This window comes from Lagenorhynchus albirostris, chromosome 11, assembly GCF_949774975.1.
Source record: "Lagenorhynchus albirostris chromosome 11, mLagAlb1.1, whole genome shotgun sequence".
Lineage (NCBI taxonomy): Eukaryota > Metazoa > Chordata > Mammalia > Artiodactyla > Delphinidae > Lagenorhynchus > Lagenorhynchus albirostris.
The window spans coordinates 102,690,921-102,712,926 of NC_083105.1; the positions used below are offsets into that span (position 1 = coordinate 102,690,921).

The 22,006-nt window shown below is 58.6% G+C and overlaps 1 protein-coding gene across 1 annotated transcript in view; it reads left to right on the plus strand.

Moving 5' to 3' along the window:
* CACNA1C (calcium voltage-gated channel subunit alpha1 C) overlaps positions 1-22,006 on the plus strand; it is a 459,786-nt gene that overhangs the window by 44,620 nt on the left and 393,160 nt on the right. The window contains exons 2-3 of the mRNA XM_060164442.1: positions 4,693-5,014; positions 8,536-8,641. Of these exons, the coding sequence (XP_060020425.1) occupies positions 4,693-5,014; positions 8,536-8,641 (428 nt within the window). The remainder of the gene's footprint in view (positions 1-4,692; positions 5,015-8,535; positions 8,642-22,006) is intronic.

Genomic DNA, 22,006 nt, shown 5'->3' on the forward strand with positions numbered 1-22,006 from the left:
CTGGTCTGCTGGGCCGCCCTGGGCTCCTGCAGATCGTCCAGGAAGGCAGAGCCAGAGCAGACTTAGACGGTGGCATCGTTTCAGCTGGCAGCCAGAGGACCGAGCTCTGAATCAGCTTTATAATTTGAAAATTGGTCTCTTTGCGTCGGGTGCTTATTTCCTGCTAACCGAAGCCGTCAGAGACACAGAGCTGCTTCCCTTCCTCCCTAGCTCTGCTCCGGCTCCGCCAGCGCGGGGCCTGCCATTCCTGGATCACTGTGTCCTCTTGTCAGGGGGGTCCTAGGGGTCCTGAGAGCCTCATGCCTGGGTGGGAGTCGTCCCAGGGCGTGGGGGACAGTCACTTGTGATAGGAGAGGCTGAGCTGGGCCTTGAGGTACGGCCTGGATGGAGGCCAGCCCGAGGGGCCACACCTGTCTCTCGTGTGTGTGTGTGTGTGTGTGTGTGTGTGTGTGTGTGTGTGTGTGTGTGTGTGTGTGTGTATGTGTGTGTGTGTGTGTGTGTGTTTACCGTGCCCTTCGTTATGTCACAGGCTGCAGCAGTGCTTGGGCTGCCAGGACCGAAATACTGAAGGTTGTTTTCTTGCCCTCTGGCTGGGGAGAGGTTGACATTCCACTTTTCCCCACGGGCTTATCCGTATGTGCTTCTCCAGATGGACCTCTCCCGAGAGGTCCCACTGCTCTGGGAACGGCTCACAGTGTAAATAAGGTCATCGCCCAGGGCTCGGGTGGCCCTGAAGTTAGCCCCCCACTGCTCTGGGAACGGCTCACAGCATAAATAAGGTCATCGCCCAGGGCTCGGGTGGCCCTGAAGTTGGCCCCCCCAGGCCAGGCTTTCCGGGTCTCGCTGCCTCGGGGCCCCGGGATGCACCCAGCCCGGCCTTGGCGCTGATGACGTCAGCTCTTGTCTGCCGCTTCCCGCCTTCGTCTCGCACTTCGTCCAGGCGTTCCGGGAGCGCCGGGGTGTGGCCGCCAGGGTCTGCGGGAGGGGTGGTGTCGAGGCCTCGTGTCAGGAGAGAACCGCGGAGACCCGGACAGTCCGGCAGGGTGGAGCCAGGGCCGCTTTCCCGACGCGAGGGAAGAGGACGGCCGGCCCAGGAGCTCCAGCAGAGGCTGTTCAGCATGGTCATGGCCAGACCGGGGGTCTAGGAAGGAAGGTGGTTTCCCACAGACCAAACGGCCAAGCTAAGGGTCGCAGCCCTCGCCGGTGAAGCCGGTGAGACACGCGATCCGGCCACGCCGGACCCGCTCGGTCCAGGGCAGCGCGTCTGTCCATCCGCCTCCATCCCGGAGGCCCCAGGGTGGGTGGTGTGGTGGGCGCCGCCCCATGAAGATCGCCTCTGACACGGAGGGTGTTCTTGGGGTCAGAAGTGCAGCCCCTTCACCCTCAGGCCGTGAACCCTGGGAGGAGCTCGTCCTCCAGCGAGTACGGCGCCCTCGCCCTCGTGTGTGGTGGAAACACTCACCTGGCTGGCTGTCACGGCGCCGCTCGTGCTGCAGGCGCCTGGAGGCTTCGCGTCCCTTCCTTGGGGCTCCCATACGAAAGGCGAAGGCCCGGCCTCGCGGGGTCCCGCTTGCTTTAGGCTTCAGACACACACAGGGAGGACGGCGGCAGGTGCGTGACAGATGAGACCCCCGGTGGGAAGGGTTGGGTCCTCCGGCTCCCGACGTCCTAGATGGTGACATGGAGCTGGTGTCAGGTTGGGGCCAGGCAGTGAACTGAGGACGAGGCCCAGCAGTGGCGGTGGGGCTCCAGTGCCACGGGGACCACATGGCGATGGTGCCGGAGGCGGCTGTCAGCGGACAGGGAAGTGGCAGCAGCTGGTACCTAAGTGGACCCGAAGTGCTCATCTTGGGGTCCTGCGGGGTGGGAAGCGCACACCTGTGATGCCGTCCCCCTCCCTCTCGTGCCCCCGGCAGACATCACGAATCTGTCACCTTTCTCTCGTGCTCAGAAAAGTCCCAGAATCCTTGAGGTACAGCGTTTTGGTGGTCACGTCGGTCAGTTGGCATAAAACTGGAAACTTACTGTGTGTCACTGGTGTGACGATGGAAGGGACATAGACTTTGGAAGCTGGGAGGAATGACAGCCCAGGCAGGTACGAGCAAGCGTATTCGTTCGCTTTTGGTTGCAAGGGACAGAAATCCAGTTCAAACTAGCTTAAGCGAAGTTACCTAAGGCATAAAACTGGAAAGCTCAGGGTGAGGCGGGCATCAGGTGTGGCTGGATGCAGGTGCCCAGTGGTTTTCAGAGCCTGTTTCTAGGGTGGAGTGTGTCTGGGTTCTGAGGCTAAGCTGAGTCATGTGCTCATCTCTGCACTGGCCCCCGTCGTGGACAGGGCCGGCGGTGGGGCTGAGGGGGTCACACCGGCAGCAAAAGTTGCCTTGAAGGTCTAACCTAGAAGGACGAGCCCAGGATGTGCGCTGGGGGGAGGGGGCTGGGCGAGGACCCAGCCCGTGGCAGGGAGGAGAGAGAAGGGCCCCACGGGGCAGTGTGTCCCGGGCCAGCAGCTTCCCGGGAGGAGCCTTGTGCACATGAAGCAGAGAAGAGGGTCACCGTGGGGTGGAGGGACTTGCAGGTGACATCCGTGCCGCTGGTGGGGCTCCAGCCACAGTCTCCCAGGCGACTGAAGTGGCCTCCAGATGCCAGGCTCTCCGCCCACAGTAATCACCCCACTCTCTGTGGCATCTCCTGACCCTGGGGCACCTGCCCAGCCGGCCAGTCTCAAGGTCATGTGTCTGGTCTGGGGCCCAGGCTGAGCGGATCCCTTGGTAAGCCTTGTAGGATTCTGGGGTGAGGTGCCCCCCGAGCTGACGGCAGAGAACCCACCAGACACGCGCCGTGTCATAGGGACAGTCTTGGAGGCTTCTGTTGCCTTTAGACCAGAGCCATGCAGATGCTTCTGTGCTGGATTTCACTGGTTCCTACCCAGGTTTCCTTCTTTCTGGTCGCCCCCCACTACACACAGCGCCCTTTGCCAGGTACCAAACGCTGCGTAATGAGTCACCGAAGACAAGTGGCTTTCTGCAGCAAACACCGTGCTGTCTCCCAGTTTCTGCGGGTCGGGAGTTCAGGAAGGTCTCGCTGGGCTGTTCTGGCTTGGGGTGTTGTCGTGGGGTTGCAGTCAGGCGGTGGCTGGAGCAGCTGGGGGCTGGCTGGGATGCCCACCCCCCAACCCCACGTTGACTGGCTGGGCTTCCTCACAGCATGGCGGCCCAGGGCTGGTGTTACGAGTTCTCGACCTAGCCTTGGAAGTAATCCCTGCTGTCACCTCTGCTGAACTTTACCAGTCAAAACGGTCACGAGAGGCCAACCCTTTGTCAGGAGGAGGGCGGGTAGATCCTATTTCTCAATGGGAGCATGTCAGAGGAGCTCCTGATTCAGAACCATCACAGCCCCCCACCCTCCTATCCAACAACTCCCATCGCCACATGGCTTTGAGGTACCTGGATGTGACCTTGCTTGGGTCCATCCCCTTCATGTATCAGACTTACTTTTATCTTTTGGAACTTAGGTGCAGAGATTTGAGTGAATTATACCCTTCAATTCATTGTACGTTTGTTAGCATTGATTCATGCAGTGGCTCTCATTCATTCATTCATTCATTCTTCTTTTCTGTCCCCACGCGCCTATTCTCATTTTCCGCCTCACCTTCCATAAACAGCCATTCTCTTCTACTTTATTTGTATGTGTTCTTACAAGGATGTATTTTAATTGACATGTGTTGCATTGCATATTTGTCTTTTTCTACATCCTCCACTCACTGTTTCTGAGGTCCGTAAAGGTTGTAATGCAATACATCTCGTGTCTTGTTCACCTAACACGAGGGGTGTGATGTGTCCAAGGTCACACAGCTGACCTAGACTGAACGAGGACCAGAGCAGACTCCCAGCGTCACACACTGATGTTTCCATGTGCCACCTCCCTGGCTCCTGCAGTGGTTTGAAATAGGACATTTTTTTTTAATAGATCTCTATTGGAGTAAAATTGCTTCACAATACTGTGCTAGTTTCTGTTGCACAGCAAAGTGAATCAGTCATATGCATGCATATGTCCCCATATCTCCTCCCTCTTAAGCCTCCCTCCCACCCTCCCTAACCCATCCCTCTAGGTGGTCACAAAGCACCGAGCTGATCTCCCTGTGCTATGCGGCTGCTTCCCACCAGCTAGCTATTTTACATTTGGTAGTGTATAGATGTCCATGCCACTCTCTCACTTGGTTCCAGCTTCCCCTTCCCACCCCGTGTCCTCAAGTCCATTCTCTATGTCTACCTCTTTATTCCTGCCCTGCAACTAGGTTCATCAGTACCTTTTCTTTTAGATTCCATATATATGTGTTAGCACACAGTATTTGTTTTTCTCTTTCTGACTTACTTCACTCTGTATGACAGACTCTAGGTCCATCCACCTCAGTACAAATAACTCCATTTCGTTTCTTTTTATGGCTGAGTAATATTGCATTGTGTATATGTGACACATCTTCTTTATCCATTCATCTGTCGACGGACATTTAGGTTGCTTCCATGTCCTGGCTGTTGTAAACAGTGCTGCAGTGAACATTGTGGTGCATGTCTCTTTTTGAATTGTGGTTGAAATGAGACTTCAAAAAACAAATTGTGAGCCTGGGATCCAGAGCACATCACAAGCTCTCCTGTTTTCCCCCCAGTGACCGCTGTCCCCTGTTGTCTCCTGCAGGTCCCAGCTATGGGAGCCCGCGCCCGGCTCACGCCAACATGAATGCCAACGCGGCCGCGGGGCTGGCACCTGAGCACATCCCCACACCGGGGGCCGCCCTGTCCTGGCAGGCAGCCATTGACGCGGCCCGGCAGGCCAAGCTGATGGGCAGCGCTGGCAACGCCACCATCTCCACGGTCAGCTCCACGCAGCGGAAGCGGCAGCAGTACGGGAAGCCCAAGAAACAGGGCAGCACGATGGCCACGCGCCCGCCCCGTGCCCTGCTCTGCCTGACCCTCAAGAACCCCATCCGGAGGGCGTGCATCAGCATCGTGGAGTGGAAGTATCCTTTGTGCTCGGGGCCAGCAGACGGTCTCAGACCTGCTGCACCTGTCACCAGGGCGCTGTCGGAATGCAGAGTTCTAGGCCCTACCCAGCTTCGGGTCAGAGTCTCTGGGGATGGGGCCCAGGAATCTGCTTGTATAACCAGCTCCCTGGGAGTTGTTTTTGTATATAATAAGCAGCATTTGAGAAAACAAGCCTAAGGGGTAGGAAGTATCCCCTCTCCGGGCTAAGCTTGCCCAGGACCCACTGATGTGTGGGGTTGACAGCGTTGCACCCCAGACCCCCCTCCCCCTCCCGAGCTGTGGGATTGGCGCAGATGCGGGACCTCCTGCTCGAGGCTGCAGGGCCCGGGAGAGGCGAGAGGGTGGTGCTCGGGCGTGGCTCAGTGTTTCTCAGCCTTGGGCACATCAGCGTCACCTGGGGAGCTGGGACAGAGCACAGGTGTCTGAGCTCCGCCCAGGCCTGGCTAAGCTCTCCAGGTGCAGCTGAAGTGGAGCGCGCCGCCCTGAGGGTGTAACGCAGACCCCTGTCCGAGGAACCCCGTGAGCAAGGCCTGCAGGGGAAGTGGCTTGGAAGGGCGGCTCTCGGGGTGCAAGTACCGGCCCCTTCCCGCCCGGGAATCGTGGGGAGGGGGATGGAAAGGCTCCCAGCCGTCAGTGGGTGCGCCCTGACTTCCCCGTGATGACGCAGTGCCCGGAGGTCACACGGGCCGGACTAGGGCCTGGGACTTAGTGCCGGGTGTCTTTCTAGTAAGAATCCACTTGGGCGGGGCTGCCACGTCTCCGGGGTTCAGGATGGAGGGCTGGGTTTCAGTTATGACTTTGCATGGAAAGATCTAGAGGTCTTGGGGATGGATGAAAGGTAGAAGGAGATGTTAGTTTTGTCAGCGCCTGAGCCCTTAAGTCCAAGGGCACTTGGGAGGAGGGGCCCAGCCCAGTGCAGCTGCAGAGCCAGGCAGGGCTCCCAAGGCCGAGGTGTCCGCTTTCCCGGTGACCGGGTGAGAGGCTGGGCTTGGGCGGCCCTGCTGGGCTGCTGTCACAGACGCTCAGTCAGGGCCGAGGGGCCAGGGGCGGGGGGCCTGGGGGAGCTGAACTCGCCCACACCACGCCGCTGGCAACCGGCGGAGCTGGGGTTCAGATCCAGGCGCCCCGAATCCAAATCCACGGTCCGCGCGGCCTGCTCCCCGTGAGCCCAGAGTGTAGAAGAGAACACACTGGAGGACGTCTAGACGATGCCACCCAGCCCGGCTGGGGCACACGGGGACCCGACCTGGGCCTGAACAGCCAGCCCACAGTGGGCTTCTCCACGTTGCAGAGTCTCTTTCGTGCCTGAGTGGTTTCTTCGCACCTTCTCTTCCCCAGCAGTAGCCCCGAAATTTACCATAAGGTGATGGATGGAGAGCCTGAAATTGGGGGTGAGCAACAGAGCCGGAGACACCCTGGGCTTAGCCATCACCAACCTGGGAGGATGACAGGCTGACTTTGAGGTCTGGCTCAGTTGAGCTGAGGTGCTCTTGCCCTGGGGGGGGGACCACAGGGGCCAGGTGATGCGAACGAAGCTGCCAGCCTGGGGCTGAGTGTCGCTTTGCCGAGCAGGTGGGGACAGGGTGGGAGGGAGGAGGCCATGTGGGAGGAGGTCTAAAAGAACCAGCTTCCTAAAAATGCTTAGGGTGACTTCCGAGTGGATCAGCATAGAATGTTCCTGACGGACTCAGACTCCGCAGCCAGACTCTCTGGTCTGACCCCATCCTACCCCAAGCCATGTGACTCTGGGCAAGTTGACCTTCTGTGCCTCGGCTTCTGTGCCTCACCTTCTGTGCCTCGGCTTCCCCGTGTAGAAGCGGGGTGATAACTGTCCGCCCCTCCGGAGCGTGGGTCGTGTGGTCAGAGCAGGGCCTGGCCCGGGGCGAGCTCTCGGTCAGCGTCAGCTCCTGGCCTTCCTCCCGGCCAGCATCCCATCTTCACCACGCGTCCTCGGCCAGCTCCAGGGGCAGCACGGCCTGTTGGAAAAGTTGAGTCAGAAGCTCTGGTTCGGACCTGGCTCTGCTGTTGGCCAGCTCGGGTCTGAGAGAGGTGGTTTTATTTTCTGTGTCTGTCCAGCTGGGGGGCTGGGCAGTGCACTGCAGGCCATCTTCTGGACACCAAGGCGCACGCAGACAACGGCAGTGTCTGTGGGGCACGCTGGGTGAGTGGACCCCTAGCTCTGCCCTTGGGGCCGAGGGGACCTGTAGCCGGGAGGCCCTGGACTGGAGAATCACTGCTTCCTTCCAGGCCCCGAGCTGCCCTGATGACACAGGTCTGGGGCCGTCCGTGGCAGAGGAGTGGACGGTGGACTCGGTGGGCACAGGTCTGGGTTCTGGTCCTGGCTGGTCAGTGCCTGATGTGGGTCTCGGGAATGTTCCTCAGGCTTTCTGGTTTGGTCCAGACCATCTCCAAGACTTTTCCTGCTTCAGGATTCGTTAGCTTTGTGCGTGCAGGTTTCCCTGGAGATGGAGGTGGTCCCTGTCTCCAGGAATGGCCATCCTCCTTCTCTACCTCCTCCTGTGAGGCTCCACAGACTAGGTTGGAAACTTGGCCATGTTGGGAGGTGGGGAGATGGGGCTGGAAGAGCACGAACCGGCCCCTTCCTCTGAAGCCCCCTTCTCTGGCCTTCGATTGAGGGTGCAGGGTAGAAGGGCTGTTAGCACAGTTGCTCATTTTTCTCTCGAGAATATGTCTGCCCTGATATTTTGGTGCAGAAAATCCGGGCACAAGGACCTCCCTGATTGCTTGCGGGGGGTGGGGGGTGGACCTTGGCTTATCCCCTCCAGCGCCCTGCACAACCTGCGGGCAAGTCAGGAGGCCCTGGGACACAGGCCACCTCATCACAGGCAGGGCCTCCGCAGACTGAAGAGGCTCTGGGCCCCTGCATGGAGCTGCCGTCCCCTGCGTGCACGGCACACGCTGCCGTGCTCCTGGGCGTCCAGAGCCCCTGGCCACCTTCCGGCTCTTTGCAAGCAGAGAATAAGGAGGAAGAAAAAACAGACTCGAAATTTAAAGTTAAAAGATCGAAAATCCTATCTCCAGCTGTCACTGAAACGTCTTCAAGTCGAGTCTCTGCCTTGAATCCCAGGGGCCCCCCCTCCCCCGCCAAGCTCTGTCGGGCCCCGGTGTGGGCCGCTGGGGGTGGCGAGCCCTGGCTGGAGCAGGCCTCAATCTTTCAAAGCAACCCTGAGCACACATGAGGGAGAGTGAAGCCCAGGGCAAATCTAAATACATAAAAGAAGGAAAAAAGTTTAGAAACCTGTTTACTCTGGCATGCGCCTGGCCTCCACTGCGTTTGACATATTAGGGAACATTTTGGCGGGGCCCATTAGAAGCACTTAACAAGGCATATGTTTCTTTTCAGAATACAAGGGGCTTGGAATGTATTGTTTAAACAAGATTCGACGCATCTTTGATTCCGTTTTGAAACATCTATCTGCGTATGTTTGTCTCACTGGTGCTTCCGTGGCATTAACTTCCTTAACTCCCTTCCCAGGCCATTTGAAATCATTATTTTACTGACTATTTTTGCCAACTGTGTGGCCTTAGCGATCTACATTCCCTTCCCAGAGGACGACTCGAACGCCACCAACTCCAACCTGGTAAGTGCGCTGCTGCGTCTGCATTTCCGAGTCGGCGGAGGCCTGAGCCTGGATCGCGCGGATTCAAGCTGGAACGTGTTTGAGGGTCCAAAGCCAGCCGGGCTGGGATCCCGAGGGCTCTAGCTCTATTCAAATGGGCACCTGTCTTGTGTCAGCCTGTCTTGACAGATACTGTTGCAGTCAGGCGGTTGTGAGCAGGGCGCACGTGAGTGTGAGCTCTGGGGGTGCGCAGCACACCTGCAGCCTTGAAGGGCAGGTGTTTGCGGGAGCGAGTGTGCCTTGTGGATCCTCCGTCGTGTTTGTTTCCAGGGCCTTCGTTCCACTGGTGACGTTTGCCCAGGTGACATGTGGGATCGGTGCACGAGAAGTAATTTCTAGGAAGCTTTTAGGAAAGTTTGCTTTTGCAGCCAAGATGTACTGTTTAGTTAGAAAGGTTTTCTGTTCTTGGGAAAGGCGGCTTTCCATCTGGTTGGTGGGGAGGCCGGCGCTGGCAGTGTCGGGTTAGAATGTGTCCATGGAAAAAGCGTGGAGGGTGTTTACTTTGGGCTGAGCGTGAAGTCATCACAAAGGCCTTTGCGCCGTCTGGGCATGGGAGGAGAGCCTGGGAATGCAGCTGGCAGAGCCGGACGCCCCAGGGTGCCTCGGCTGCAGGCTGGGGGGAGTCCTGCCCCCTCCTCTCCCCTGCCAGGGCACCAAAGCTTCTCACGTGACCCGCAAAAAGCGCATCTTCCGCCGTCATTGGCTGCTTCCTCTGGTGACACGGGACTGTCTGGTGATAGCTTCTGGAAGAAGCAGGAGGGAACCGGGCCTCCTTCTGCTGTCGCCGGCTTCTTGTGATGTCATGGGAGAGTCAGTTCTTCTGCTTTTTAGCCTTTGACATTTCTTTTTGGCCCCGTCAGGCAGTCCGTCCGATGCCCGTTTAGACTTCACGGCCGTCGCCCGGTTGTCACAGTGAGCCTGGGTTGCACGTGGGGTCAGGCTCCGGAGCCGGCCCTCAGGCCTAGCGATGACACGGCAACCAGAGCACCGGCCCAATCCACGCGGCCTGCTGAGGCGTGACCTTGTCTCTTAACAGGCAGGACATCTCTGCTGTGTCAAAAGAAATACAAGAGGGGTGTCCCATAGGGCCCCTAGCAAAGCAGGAGCCTCTTCCAGTGGTGCTACTTCTGCTCCGAGTGTCACCTCCCCCCCTCCCACCCGTCCTCCCCAGAACCCTGTGGCTGTGCACTTAGGAAAACAGTCCGGGGCGTTTGGAAGCCAGTGACGCTTTGGGTCAGCTCTGGGCCAAGGCACTGAGGCGGGGGCTGTCATCTTAGCCCCAGAGACGGCCCCTCACCTCGAGTCAGGGAGGATGAGAAGGGCCACCAGGGGCTATACAGGTGGGCGCGCTGGGTGACCGAGGGCCGCTGGTCCCACCCCTCCGGGCTGGAGAGCAGGGTGTCCCTGGACGCCCTCCGGGCTGGAGGCGAGGGGCCGTGGTCTTAAAACACTCCACAGAGTGATGGATGAGTTCTGAAACTAGGCGGGGGTGACGGTTGCACAACTCTGGACTTTTACTGAAGATCGCAGGTCATACGCTCACAACGGGCGGGTTTCCTGGTGTGTAAACTGTACCAGAAAAGCTGCTCTGAATAAAGGGTACAGTACCGGCGGCACCAGCCCAGGCCCGTCCAGGCCGCCCCGCTGGTCGCGCTAACGTCTTCCCCAACGAGGGCGAGGCCACACAGTGCAGGGAGGGCAGTGGGGGGCAGTCAGGACTCGGGGGACCTCATACTAGGAATGCGGGCCGCACAGGAGAGCATGGGGGCTTGAAGGGGGTTCCAGTTGCCGCCTCTCTCAAGCCACGGGTTGGGCGGTAACAGTAAATTAAGGAAGCATGCTCAGAAGATGGAGGGTTTCCTCCATCCTAAACACACAGACACACACACACCTACACACACATAGACACAGACACAGAGACACACACATGTACACAGACACACACAGGCACGCACACAGACACAGAGACACACATATACGTACACAGACACATAGACATAGAAACACACATGTGTGTACACAGACACACATATACACAGAGACACACACATACACACATGTACACAGACGCACACACATAGACACATACAGACACACTCACACAGACATATACAGACACACACACGACACACATATATACACAGATACAGACACAGAGGCACACACAGACACAGAGACACACACATGTACACAGACACACACATAGACACAGACACGCACACAAAAACATACACGGCCACACCCACAGATACACATATACACAGACACACGACGCACTTGCCTCTTTCTGCCAGCTCTGCCCCTGAACCTCCTCTGGTGGATGCATGTGTACACGCAAGTATAATATTTTAACTTTAATCTTTCTGAGGAAGGGTCTGCATTGCCTCTGCTGGGTCCTTTCTGCCCTCTCCTCGGCACCCGGCTCCCCTTCCCTGGGCTTGTGGCTTCGTCCTGGGGCCTCTCTAGGGCCACTGTGTTATGGGGCCGAGGGGACAGACTGCCCTTGGCGTGGGGCATCCAGTAGCCGTGCCCCTTCCTTCCAGGAGGGCCTTGGACTTGGGTCGTGCAGGCAGCACGTACCCCAGCACGCGAGGTCCCCGGGTACAGGCCTCCCTGGTGGCTCCTGGAGCTGTGGGTTTGGGGACGCCCTGAAGATCTCAGGGCCCTCCTCGAGGGCGCCCCCGGTCTCACTGGTTCTTGTTTCCTCGGTGACACTCCTGTGTCTCGTCTCGGGATCTTCGGAACAGCCCCACCCAGAAGACTCCTCTGGGGTCTTCCAGACTTGACTGTGCCCTGACCTTCGCCCCTGACCTCAGGAGCCACAGTCCAACTCCCGTTCTGCATGCCACGAAGTCGTAGCTTCCCTGGGACACGGCGGGCCACCGGCCGGACGGCCAAGGGTGTTAGAAACCCCCTCACACACACAGCCAAGCAACACCCACGTTGGCTGACGGGCCAGGACCAACCAACACAACCGTCGTAATCTGGACCCGCCCCTTCCTCCTCCTCATGGCGGCGTTTTCTGTGGTCAGAGGCCCCTTGGCAAAACTTTCACCAAAACTGCGGCTTTGGGACAGAGCTATTATTTAGTCTCCTGCTGCCTCTCTTCCCATTCCCCCTGTGCCTTCTAGCTTCTTTCCTGCGTCTAGGGGAACTTCGTACCAGGGTTCTGTCCTGCCCGTCTCAGTTTCTGCTCTCTCCCTCGGTGAGCTCAGCTACTCCTGCAGCTTTTCAGTCACTTTCTACGTAAATCGTTCCCAGACTCATGGCTCCAGCTCTGAGCTGTTTCCAGAGGCGTGGATCAGCACCTCCTACATGAGCGAGGCCCGTGGACCAGTGACTCCTGACCCCGCCTGGTTATTATATATGTACATATATATATATATGTATATATATATATATGTATTTCAAGCCTGGAGAGCTTGAAATACACCGACTGCGACGTTTTGGAAGATCTGACTCAGATTTGGTAGTTCTGCGGCACGGCCCAGGAATATGCATTTTAAAATCCCTTGTGGTGGGGGTGATGGGGGTCACGAGGCACCACCAGCCAGGAGAAGGACTTCAGGGGAAAGATCACACTCAAGGGGCAAGGAATGAGGGGGACAGTTTGCGGTTACGTGAGGAGCCCGTGGAAGATGCAGGAGGAGACATTGGACAGGACAGGTGCGGGTCAGGACTCCCGGAGACAGTTCGCACTGGAGGGAGGGGGAGGGGGGATGGGCAGAAGGAGCCCCGGGCCTGGCTCTGCACCTGCGGCAGGTGCAGAGGGAGAGGCGGGGCCTGTGCGGGGTGGGTGGACGGGGAGGGGCGAGAGTGGGAGAGAAACTGAGGAGACAGAGTCTTTGAAGGTCAAGAGCAGAGCTCTAAACACATGGGGGCGGGGCTGGGCGGCGGTTCATCCTAGCCTTTCTGGCAGCTCAAGGCCGGCTGTGCAGAGAGCGGGCTCCGGGCTCTGGGTGGAGGAGGGGCCGCCAGTCCTGTCTGCAGCCCCGGGAGCCCTGAAGCAGGGGGTGCAGGCGGCTCTTTGCTGAGCTTTGAGGACTGAGACACTCCTGCCAAGATGTTCTTGTCGTGCTGGAACGCGGCCCCCGAATCCCGTAAGGGCCCCTGCAGTGAGGCTTGAGGGTTCTCCCGTGACTCTCATAGCTTCTCTAAAACAAGAAATTGCGGTTCCAGCGTCCTGCTGTGAGGAGGGGACGATGCTGCACCTACAGCAGAGGCCCTGGGACCTCAGTGCCTCCGGGTCACCTGGGTGGGGGCTACCATGCAGAGTCCCAGGCCCCACCTGCGGAGCCCAGGCTGGGAGCCCAGCGGGGTGGGCGCCCAGGAGTCGGTGTGTTTAATACGCTCCCCCTTGCCGGGGATCGCAGGCTGCTCTTGGGGAAAAGCGACGGGCACGTTGGCTGTCCTGTGAGTGGGTCCCTGTCAGTACTCTCCCCTGGCTCTCTCTAGTTCCAGACAGAGAGAGGGAACACATCGGCTCCCCAGAGGTTTCCCCTCCGTGAGGTTCAAGAATAATCTGTTCAGCAAAGACACTCGCAGTCAAGGAGGAGAAGGTCCCCTCGTACCCCGCGGGGCCACGGCCGCCTCCCGCCGGCTCACGGCTCCGTTCTCTCCATCCCGTTCCTGCTCCACTGGCTGAGTACAATCCCCGTTGTCTTCCTAGCACTTTACTTTCTCCTCTTTCCAGGAGATGAAAAGTGTTCCAGTATGGATTTTTTTAAAGTCTTTTTCTCATGATTTAAGTAGAAGTCTGGTTGTTTTATGCTCCATCTAACATACACCGTTGCACCCAAATCCATCAACTTCGCTATCTTTTCCTGGTGCTAGTGGAGCAGAGGGAAACGTGAACTGGCCCGTGACACGGCGGCTCCCTCTGCATTGTTCACAGTCTCGTTACCGGCGGGGCCCACCTGGCACGCAGAGCATCTGGTGTAAATAGCGCCGTGAACCCCTCCCTCTGGTAGCCGCTGCCCTGCGGGTAAATCGGATGATGTGTCCTGAGCTCTGGTACCAGCAGGGCAGACATCGCGCGCGGAAGACTCCCAGCTGCCTGCAAACCCTGGCGTCCGCGCGGGCTTGGCTCGGGCTGGGATATTAAGAGAACATATTTGGCATTTGACCTTGTGCAGAGAACAGGGCTGTGTACTTTCTGGAGCCAGAGCCAGGCCGTACCCGGAGGTGGGGGGAGGACGAGAGGCCAGAGAAGGAGTCATGGGGGGCCGGGGGTGGGTTGCTGCAGGGGGCTCGTCAGAGGGGCCCCCCCAAGTGCCGGGGAGAAGGCTGGGGTGTCGGGTTTCCCATTTAGGTTGTGAAATGGGGACAGCCGAGGCTGGGTGGGCGGGTCATGAGTTAAGGCCCGTGGGCCCTTAGAGCAGTGCCCGCGCGGAGAGCTTGCAGCCGGAAACCGGGGGCCTCCGTCCTGTCCTGGAGAGGCCACCCCGGGCCCTTCGGGAGAGCTTTTGTGGGCAAGGAGACCCAGAGGCTGTTGTCTCTGGACTCCTCGCCTGGGAGATGGACATCTGGGCTGCCAGCCCCGTGGTCTCACTGCACGGTGGGGGGGGGAAGCAGAGAGGCCTCGTGGCTAGAGAAGGGGCCCCGAGGGACAGCCCTGGTGGCCTGAGGGGCCAACCCTCTCCCCGGCCCCCCCCCCCCACAGAGTGACTGCGTCTGGAACAACCCTATGTCCCTCCCGGTCAGCTCAGGGGCCGGCCACGCCCGAGCCTCTGGGGCCCCTGTGGGGTCCCCTTCCAGGCCGTGCTGGGCTGAGGACGACCCGAGGGTCCGCGTTTAGGGCGCCCAAGCCCCTGGATGGGTTGGGCCGAGTGCTTGGGGAGCAAGCAGGGATGCGGGCTCTGGCCCTCGTCCTCCTGCCGTGAGCTGAGTGTTCCTTCATTGTGGGGTTTGCTCGAGGGTGAGACGAGTCACGCTCACGGCAGACGAGAGTCGGGGCCGCTCTCGCGACCCCGCATCACAGCCAGTCCCGCCAGTGCCGTGCCTGTGGGCCCGGGAAGGTGCTTCCCTGAGGGACCCCCCTGCCCCCACCGAGGGTGCACGGAGCGGCTCTGGGTGGGACGTGGGCGTAAGGTGTGACCTGTAAGCCATTCTCGGGCCGGGCTTGTGGGCGCTGGCCTGGGAGGCGAGGCCTGGACTGGGGGCCTCCCACCGGTCCCTGAACCTTTCTGTTTGTCGCTCTTCCGGCAGGTGGGGCCTGGAAACCTGCCTAGTCATAGTAATTACCTTTGCCGAGTGGCCACCAGGAGCCAGTGCTTTGCAAACACGGTTTCTAATCCCCACAAGAGTAAAAGATCGTATGTACTTACTTGTTTTCTTGAGGGTGGAGCATTCATCCCCGCCTCCCCCCCGCCGCCCCGATGCTGCCCTGGCCCCGGTGACTTGGCCAGGAACATGCCAGGCTCTTGATAAATATTTGTTGAGTGAGTGGACGGGGGAGTGGACAGCCCCAGCCAGATGGTGTCCCTTTAGTTCAGAGCAGCAAAGTGACTGGGGAGTGAGGGCCAGGTGTCACATGAACTCACGTGTGAGGGGGTGGTGGCCCCTGCCCTGTTCCCTGGAACGTCGTGCGGGGCTGCTGTGAGCATGGGATGGGGAGGGGAAGACACTTCGAAGATTAAACACCCTGCCTGGGTCGACATTAACTGGTATTTTTAAAAAAAGCAACTTGGTTCTGTTGCACAATAAATTTGGTGCACACTTGCTGGGTAACCAGAGTTACACAGATGACTGTGCCGTGGAGCTTGAAGCCTCTAACTCAGAGATAATGGGCCCTGTTTATGCCTTTGCTCCACGTGCAGACACCCCAGTGCTGTGTGTGTCTTAGTCATTTGAGCATCACGAGGGCCCTACGAGACCTTCCTGTTGTCCCATTTCACAGACGAGGATACTGATGCTCAGAGAAGGGAGACGATGTGCCTGGAAACGCAGACGCTGCGCTGTGGATGCAGGCGTGTGTCCCTAACCGTCAGGCGACAGCTGCCTCGCGGTGTGCTCAGGTGCCAGGGCTCCCTGGACCGGGCAGGGGGTGCCCCCTTCCCCCCCCCGTCCCAGACGGCGCCTGCTTGGGACCACCCACAGCAGAGATTTGCCCCGAGGACCGGCGTCCTCAGAAGAGAGGACGGGCAGGGTGGCCGCACCGGGGACCAGGCGTCTCCTATGGGTGGGGGCTCCCTCTCCCGAAAGGTTTCAGAGGGAGAGGCACCGCCTGCTCCGCACTTGCCCCCGGACAGGGCTTTGAAGTCTAAGTATGTGTCGCCTCTGGTTCCATTTTATCCATGTGTTTTCATCTGGGGGGAAACGTTCCACATACACAACATACGTACGTTCACGCTGCGTCATGGAATGCCTTTCCTGCACCAAGCTCCTTTTAATTTAAGTATATTGGAGGAAAGCCTTTCTCGAAGATCAAGTCCAAATCTCTGGATCCTTTGAAGGAAATTCCGAGCATGTTGCATCCTTTCTCGGGACTGTGCTGCCCTTAGACGCCCCAAGTGTTGAGCCTGCTGTGAAGCCATCGGGAGGGCGGAGGATGCTCCGGGTCCCAGAGCTGGGGTCTGGAGGGGCCCTGCGTGATTCCCAGGGACCCCGAGTGCTGCGGGTGCCTGCCGGCTGGGCCCCGGCCCTCGGGATGTGCAGTGCCTGCTCCCGCGGGCCTGGCGCTGGGTCAGCAGACGCTTCCAGTGTGTGCAGAGGGAGGAGAGAGTGGCTGAGCAGGTCGCTGCAAACAAAGCGCGTTCGTGGTGATTTCTGCATCTGAGAACATAGATCTCGGCCTCTCGGGAGCCTTTCCCCTCTCCATTCCCTTTGTTCTTACTGGTTCCTGCGTGACTGAAGTTGTTAGGTCTGCCATCCAACTAGTAATAATAGTAACGTCCCCTCTGTACTGCAGACAGCGTTCGGAGTCAGTGTTAACTCGCCTGGTCCTCTCGATGCCCCCCGGAAACCCCGGGACTGTTAGAGCCGCTCCTCTTAGAGAGGAGGAGAATGAGGCCCAGAGACGTGAATTAACTCGCCCCAGGCCGCACAGCTACGAGGCGGTGGAGCTGGGGTTCCAGCCCAGGTGTGTGGCTGCCCCCCCCGACCCTTAAGGCCCTGCGGCCCCCCAAGGCCTACACCCAGCGTGTGTGTGACAGACGTGGGGGTCTCTTCACCAGTGACCCCAGGGGTGTTGTGTCTGTGGGTCGGGGGGGGGCAGCCCTGGGCCGTCCAGGACGCGCGGGAGGTGGGAAGCAGGGGCTGCGATGCCCGCAGCACAGGCAGGTGTGACGGGGCTGCGCTGGGGTCACCGGCCCGCGTCCCGGCTCCATTGCAAGCAGGCTTGTCACTGCTTTCCGGCCTCAAGGCTTCTCGGCTGTGAACCAGAGGTGGTACCTCTCACAGCGCAGTGGAGGCTGGGCCCAGAGGAGAAGCTGGAAATGCCAGCGGCCGCGGGCGGAGCTGAGTCCTCACGGTGACGGTCGCCCCTGTTGTCATGGGAACAGATGCGCTCTGCCTTGCACATCGGCCCCTTTCCTGGCATCTTCTCCTGTGCACTTGCCCTCGGCCTCCTCTCAGGGTGGCGTGGGGATGCTAGCGAGCTCAGAGCCACGCTCCAGGTTTAGTTCCCGCCCTTTCCAGGCTGGATACAGCAGGGCGGCCACAGCCTGTGGAGCCGAGAGTGGCAGGAGGGGGGACCCTCCCCACGCGTGGGACCCCTCGTGGGCCACTGGTCCGGGCCCCCGGCGCGGCAGGGGCGGCTGCAGGGATCCCTGTGCCTGGCCCTGCCTCCCGCCCGGCCTCCTCAAACACACGGAACCATCGCGAAGGCGGGCTTGTCCGTCCACGTTCTGGGCCCGTGGGCAGGGTCAGAACGGGCCCGTCTCTGAGTCCTTGGGAACAGGGTGAGGCCTGGAGAGTAAGGGGTAGGGTTAGGCCTGGCCACAGGGGCCGGAGGGGCTGCACGGGCCTCTGCAGATCCTTTCAGGGGCTGGACTCACCCTGGTCAGGCCCTCCGGGCGCTGGTGGGACGGGTGGGCCTTACAGAGAAAGGCGAGGGGGCCAGAGGTGGCTCCCGGTCCACCCCCGTCCCCTGCCAGGCCACCCAAGAGCAGGTGAACGAGAGGCCTGCACAGGCTGGCAGGGGCGGGGGATAATCAGTGCACAAAATTATTGCTAGGAATCCACCACAAAGAAGGAGAATCAGGGCAACCCTTGGTGTCCCCCGTGCTCCTCTCAGATGGCATACTGGGGGGAACTTTAGAGGACTTTGGGGAGAAGAGTTTTTTGTTTGTTTGTTTGTTTCTGCGGTACGCGGGCCTCTCACTGCTGTGGCCTCTCCCGTTGCGGAGCACAGGCTCCGGACGCGCAGGCTCAGCGGCCATGGCTCACGGGCCCAGCCGCTCCGCGGCATGTGGGATCCTCCCGGACTGGGACACGAACCTGCGTCCCCTGCATCGGCAGGCGGATTTCCAACCACTGCGCCACCAGGGAAGCCCAGGGGAGAAGAGTTTAACGTGGGGTTCCTGGCTTTTGCGGGTGTGAGGCCGACTAGTTATGCCCGAGGGGAGGCTTGTCCCAAACTTACTCTGACTCCCATCCCCCCGCCCCTCCTCCAGCAGGATGTGCTGCTTATATGCTGCAAGTGTGTCTTCACTTTAAAGTTGCCTGAAGACGTCTGACTGTAAACCTGTAATCACTGGTGTGGCAGCGTTTGAGGATGATGACCATGGTGAGCTAGTGGGCCGGTCCACCCAAACGCAGATGAGCTGAGGCCTGCGGTCGCCCGTGGTCAGCGCTGGGTGGTCAGCGCCGGCTGGGCTCACGAGGCAGAAACGTGCATGCACAAGTGTAGGGAAAGTGGAGCTAAGACGTCGGGGAAAGTGAGGGGCTAAATGTAGGATTCTGAGATTCTAGTATGATTAGTGAAGGCCCTAGAGGCAGTGATTCGTGTGAACTGGAGGGTGGAAAAGTGATAGAAAAGGTTTTCCTGGGAGAAGTTGCTCTCGAGTGAAGCCCAAAGCCTGCGGGGGAATTGGCTAGACCTGCGGTCGGAGTAACGAGATCCCGGGTCGGAACAATGCAGTAGGATTCCTTGCAGAAGGTACGGCTTTGACATGTGAACGTGGGTTCCCAAAGGTCAGTCTAAGACCATCCTTGGCGCAATCAGCATTCGTTCCCCAACAGTTCCTTACTGGGCACCTGCTACGTGTAAGACGCAGCCGTGCTTAAGACAGACGCCCTCGAGAGGCATCCTTCTAAGGGCGAGAGGTACTGGCGTCTAATTAAAAAGTGAATTGTTCGGTTATAATTGGCCTCTCAAGTATTTAGGTTCGGGTGTGACTCCATTTGTTTTAAGTAACTATTTTGCTGACGCTACTGAAAGAACAAAACCCAAACTTAGGATCACTCGGCTGCATGGAAGCGGGGAGCTGTATCATAGAGTCTCTTAAACTGTGATGAAAAAATGTTTTAGGGTCGATGGTGGGATGGGTAATCCTGCCGAAGCGGCCCCTAGATGATGAAACTTGAGGCTTGCTGAATCGAAGGGCTTGAGAGTGAGGAGAGAGGGTTAGATGTGGCCACTTAACGAAGGTCACGCCGGTCCTCAGGTACAAGGAGAGGATTCTGGGAGGACAGAACTGGGCTGACTGCCCACCTCTCTGCCACTTTGTGAGGTCTGTTCAGCAGGAAACTCAATTATACACAAAGGTTCCTGCGTTTAAACCGTGTTTTCCTGTCGGGAAGATGCAGCCTGATGTCATTTCTTACCTCTCAGGACGAGTTGAAATCCTCCGTTGCCAAAGTCCTCTTTTTCTCCCTGTAGCCCCCATTTTTAGTAAAGCTTGTTCATTTCTGTAAAAAAAAATTTTTTTTAGTCATTTTTGTCCTTCTGGAATCAGGAGGGTTTTCTGCGTGAATAATTTGTTTTCTTTTCCTTTTCTCCAATGTAGGCATCTTGGGTTTGGCCTCTTGGAGAGAAACAATAAAATTCTTTGTTTACTCTGGTGGCCTTTGCTTACGTTAGAGCTGTTTTATCTCAGACATTTGTGATTCTATAAATCACATCAGCTTTTCTTAGACGTGCGGATCCCTTAGAGTCGACTGGCATCTCTTGGTTACATTTCCAGTGACAGCGCACCTTGTACTGTCGGTTTATTCATTTTTTCCACGTTCATTTATTGTTTTATCCTTTGCTCACTCAGCTACCGTCTGTGGACACGCCAGGCAGCGGGCAGGGGCCTCGGGTCACGGAGCCGTTGTGGGGAGTCGCTGGGTGGGCTTCGTGGCTATAAACACCCAGTGCTGCAGAGCATGGGGTTTGGACGCAGCTGTGGGTTTCCCTGCGATTGTGTTTCTTGCCTGGATTTTCCCAGTGGGCCCTGCCCGGTGGCCCCGTGCCTGGAGCAGCTGCCAGTGGGGACCAGATGCGCTGCCCTTGCGGCTTCCCAGCCTCCCGAGCCACGGTTTCCACTTGCTACTCGGCGAGAACTGTGCTGAACTTACGGGTGGGCTTCCCGAGAGGAGCATCGTCTCATCGGAGAGGATGCTTCTAGAAGCCCTTTGAAAACCGTGAGGCCTTATTCAGATGGAAAGTGTCGTTGTTTTGATTACCCGGTGGCTCTGAATTCTGCCGTCGGCTGGTGACAAAGGAGAGAGGGTGTGCAGTCACCCCGAGGCTCTGTCACCGCTCGGGTACCATGGGTGTGCGGACCGGGGACCAGGCGGAGCAGGGAAGGCCGAGCAGGGCCCCCGCCCTTGAGGGGTTTAGGATCTGATTCAGGGGACTCCACGAGAGCATCACATAAAGCCATGAGAGATGGGGGTCGGGGTGCTTCGGAGCCTCTCCAGCCCTTTCTTGCTCCAAAATTCTAGTCATTGTCAGGCATGGTCAGAATCATCAGAATCAGAATCACCTTCTCGCGATCATCGTTAGTAAAATAAGTGTTTGCTAAGTAGCTGTGTCAGGCAGGGGGCGCGGGGGCTGGTGGGGAATCAGGATTCCTTACCCGGGGTGGAGGTCGTTGGCAGGGCAGGGTCCAGACAGGCGCAGAGCCGTCGGGAAAAAGCCCTTCCACGTTTCTGCTCATTGATGGCGTTTAACTATCCGTTGTCCCGTCAAGCTTGAAGAGATGGCTTTCTGCTCTCAACCCCTGCTGGTGGGGAGAGCATCACAAGACCCCATCCTGTCCCCCTCGTCCCCGTTGCCTCCTTTCTCAGAGGCGTTGTGTGGTGATTTGCACGTGACTTTTCAGGCCCTGAATCTTTCACGGTAAAGGTCTAAGGGTTCACGGGACCCACGTAGGGCCAGGTGTTGGGGGACGCGGGGGGCGGGGGGAGGGCGACCAGAGTCCACCCAGACGTGGGCAGAGGGCAGACGGGTCCCCTGGGACCAAGGCACATTCACGTCTCTGGAAGTCCCGTCAGCACACCCACCCCGTCTTCCCGGCTCCACGTCGACGCGATTCAGTCTTAAGAACCAGGATGGTGTCCGGGGAAACGAGCACAGGTCATGGAGACAGGGTGGCCCCAAAGACGCTGAGACCCTCTTGCTTAGTGTTTCAGAAGCTCCAAAGGAGTTGAGCCGTTTAGGCTAAATTTCAGAAGAGGGGGCCGAGCAGAGAGGAGGGGCAGACGGCAGCAGGGCGCCGCGGGGAGGAGGGAAAGGGAAACCTGCCGTCGCCTGGCTCCTTCCAGGTGGTGCCTCTGTCCCGCGTGCTGTGCCTCTGACGTGAGGCTTACCGGCAGCTTCCTCGGGTAACCTTGGGGCGTGAAATGCCAAATCCGGCACAGCAGACCCTTGGCTTTATCGTATTGGTGTCGGGGCTTCACCAAAGTTCTGTGCTATTAAACGCTTCCTGGGGACGGTTGCCTCTTTGTGGCGAGTGTTAGATCATTTCCATTGACTCGTGGTGGAGAGAAGGCCGGAAGGTGAGATGATGGGGGGAAAAGTGGAGGAGGCTCAGGATTCCCGGGAGGAGCGGGGGCGGGGGCAGAGAGAGGAGAGAAAGCACGTCTCTGGACAGAGGACTCTAGAAGGAAATCATGAAAGCACCGTGGCCAGATTGGCGGGAGACAAGATGTGAATTACAAAGTGAAGGGAGACTTCCGCTGCCTTCCCAGGACTTTGGGGGATGCCTTTGGGTAATTAAACAGGCAGCAGGTTTTCTCCCAGGAGAATCATTTTGAAAAACTCACCCTGAGCACACGGGTTTCTGTGTTCTTGACTCCCAGTCCTTGGACTACCAGTATCGGTCATGCGGGGTCCCCTTGGAAAGCGACGTGCCGTCAGCACATCTGGGAACAGGAGGATGCTGGACGTGGGGATAC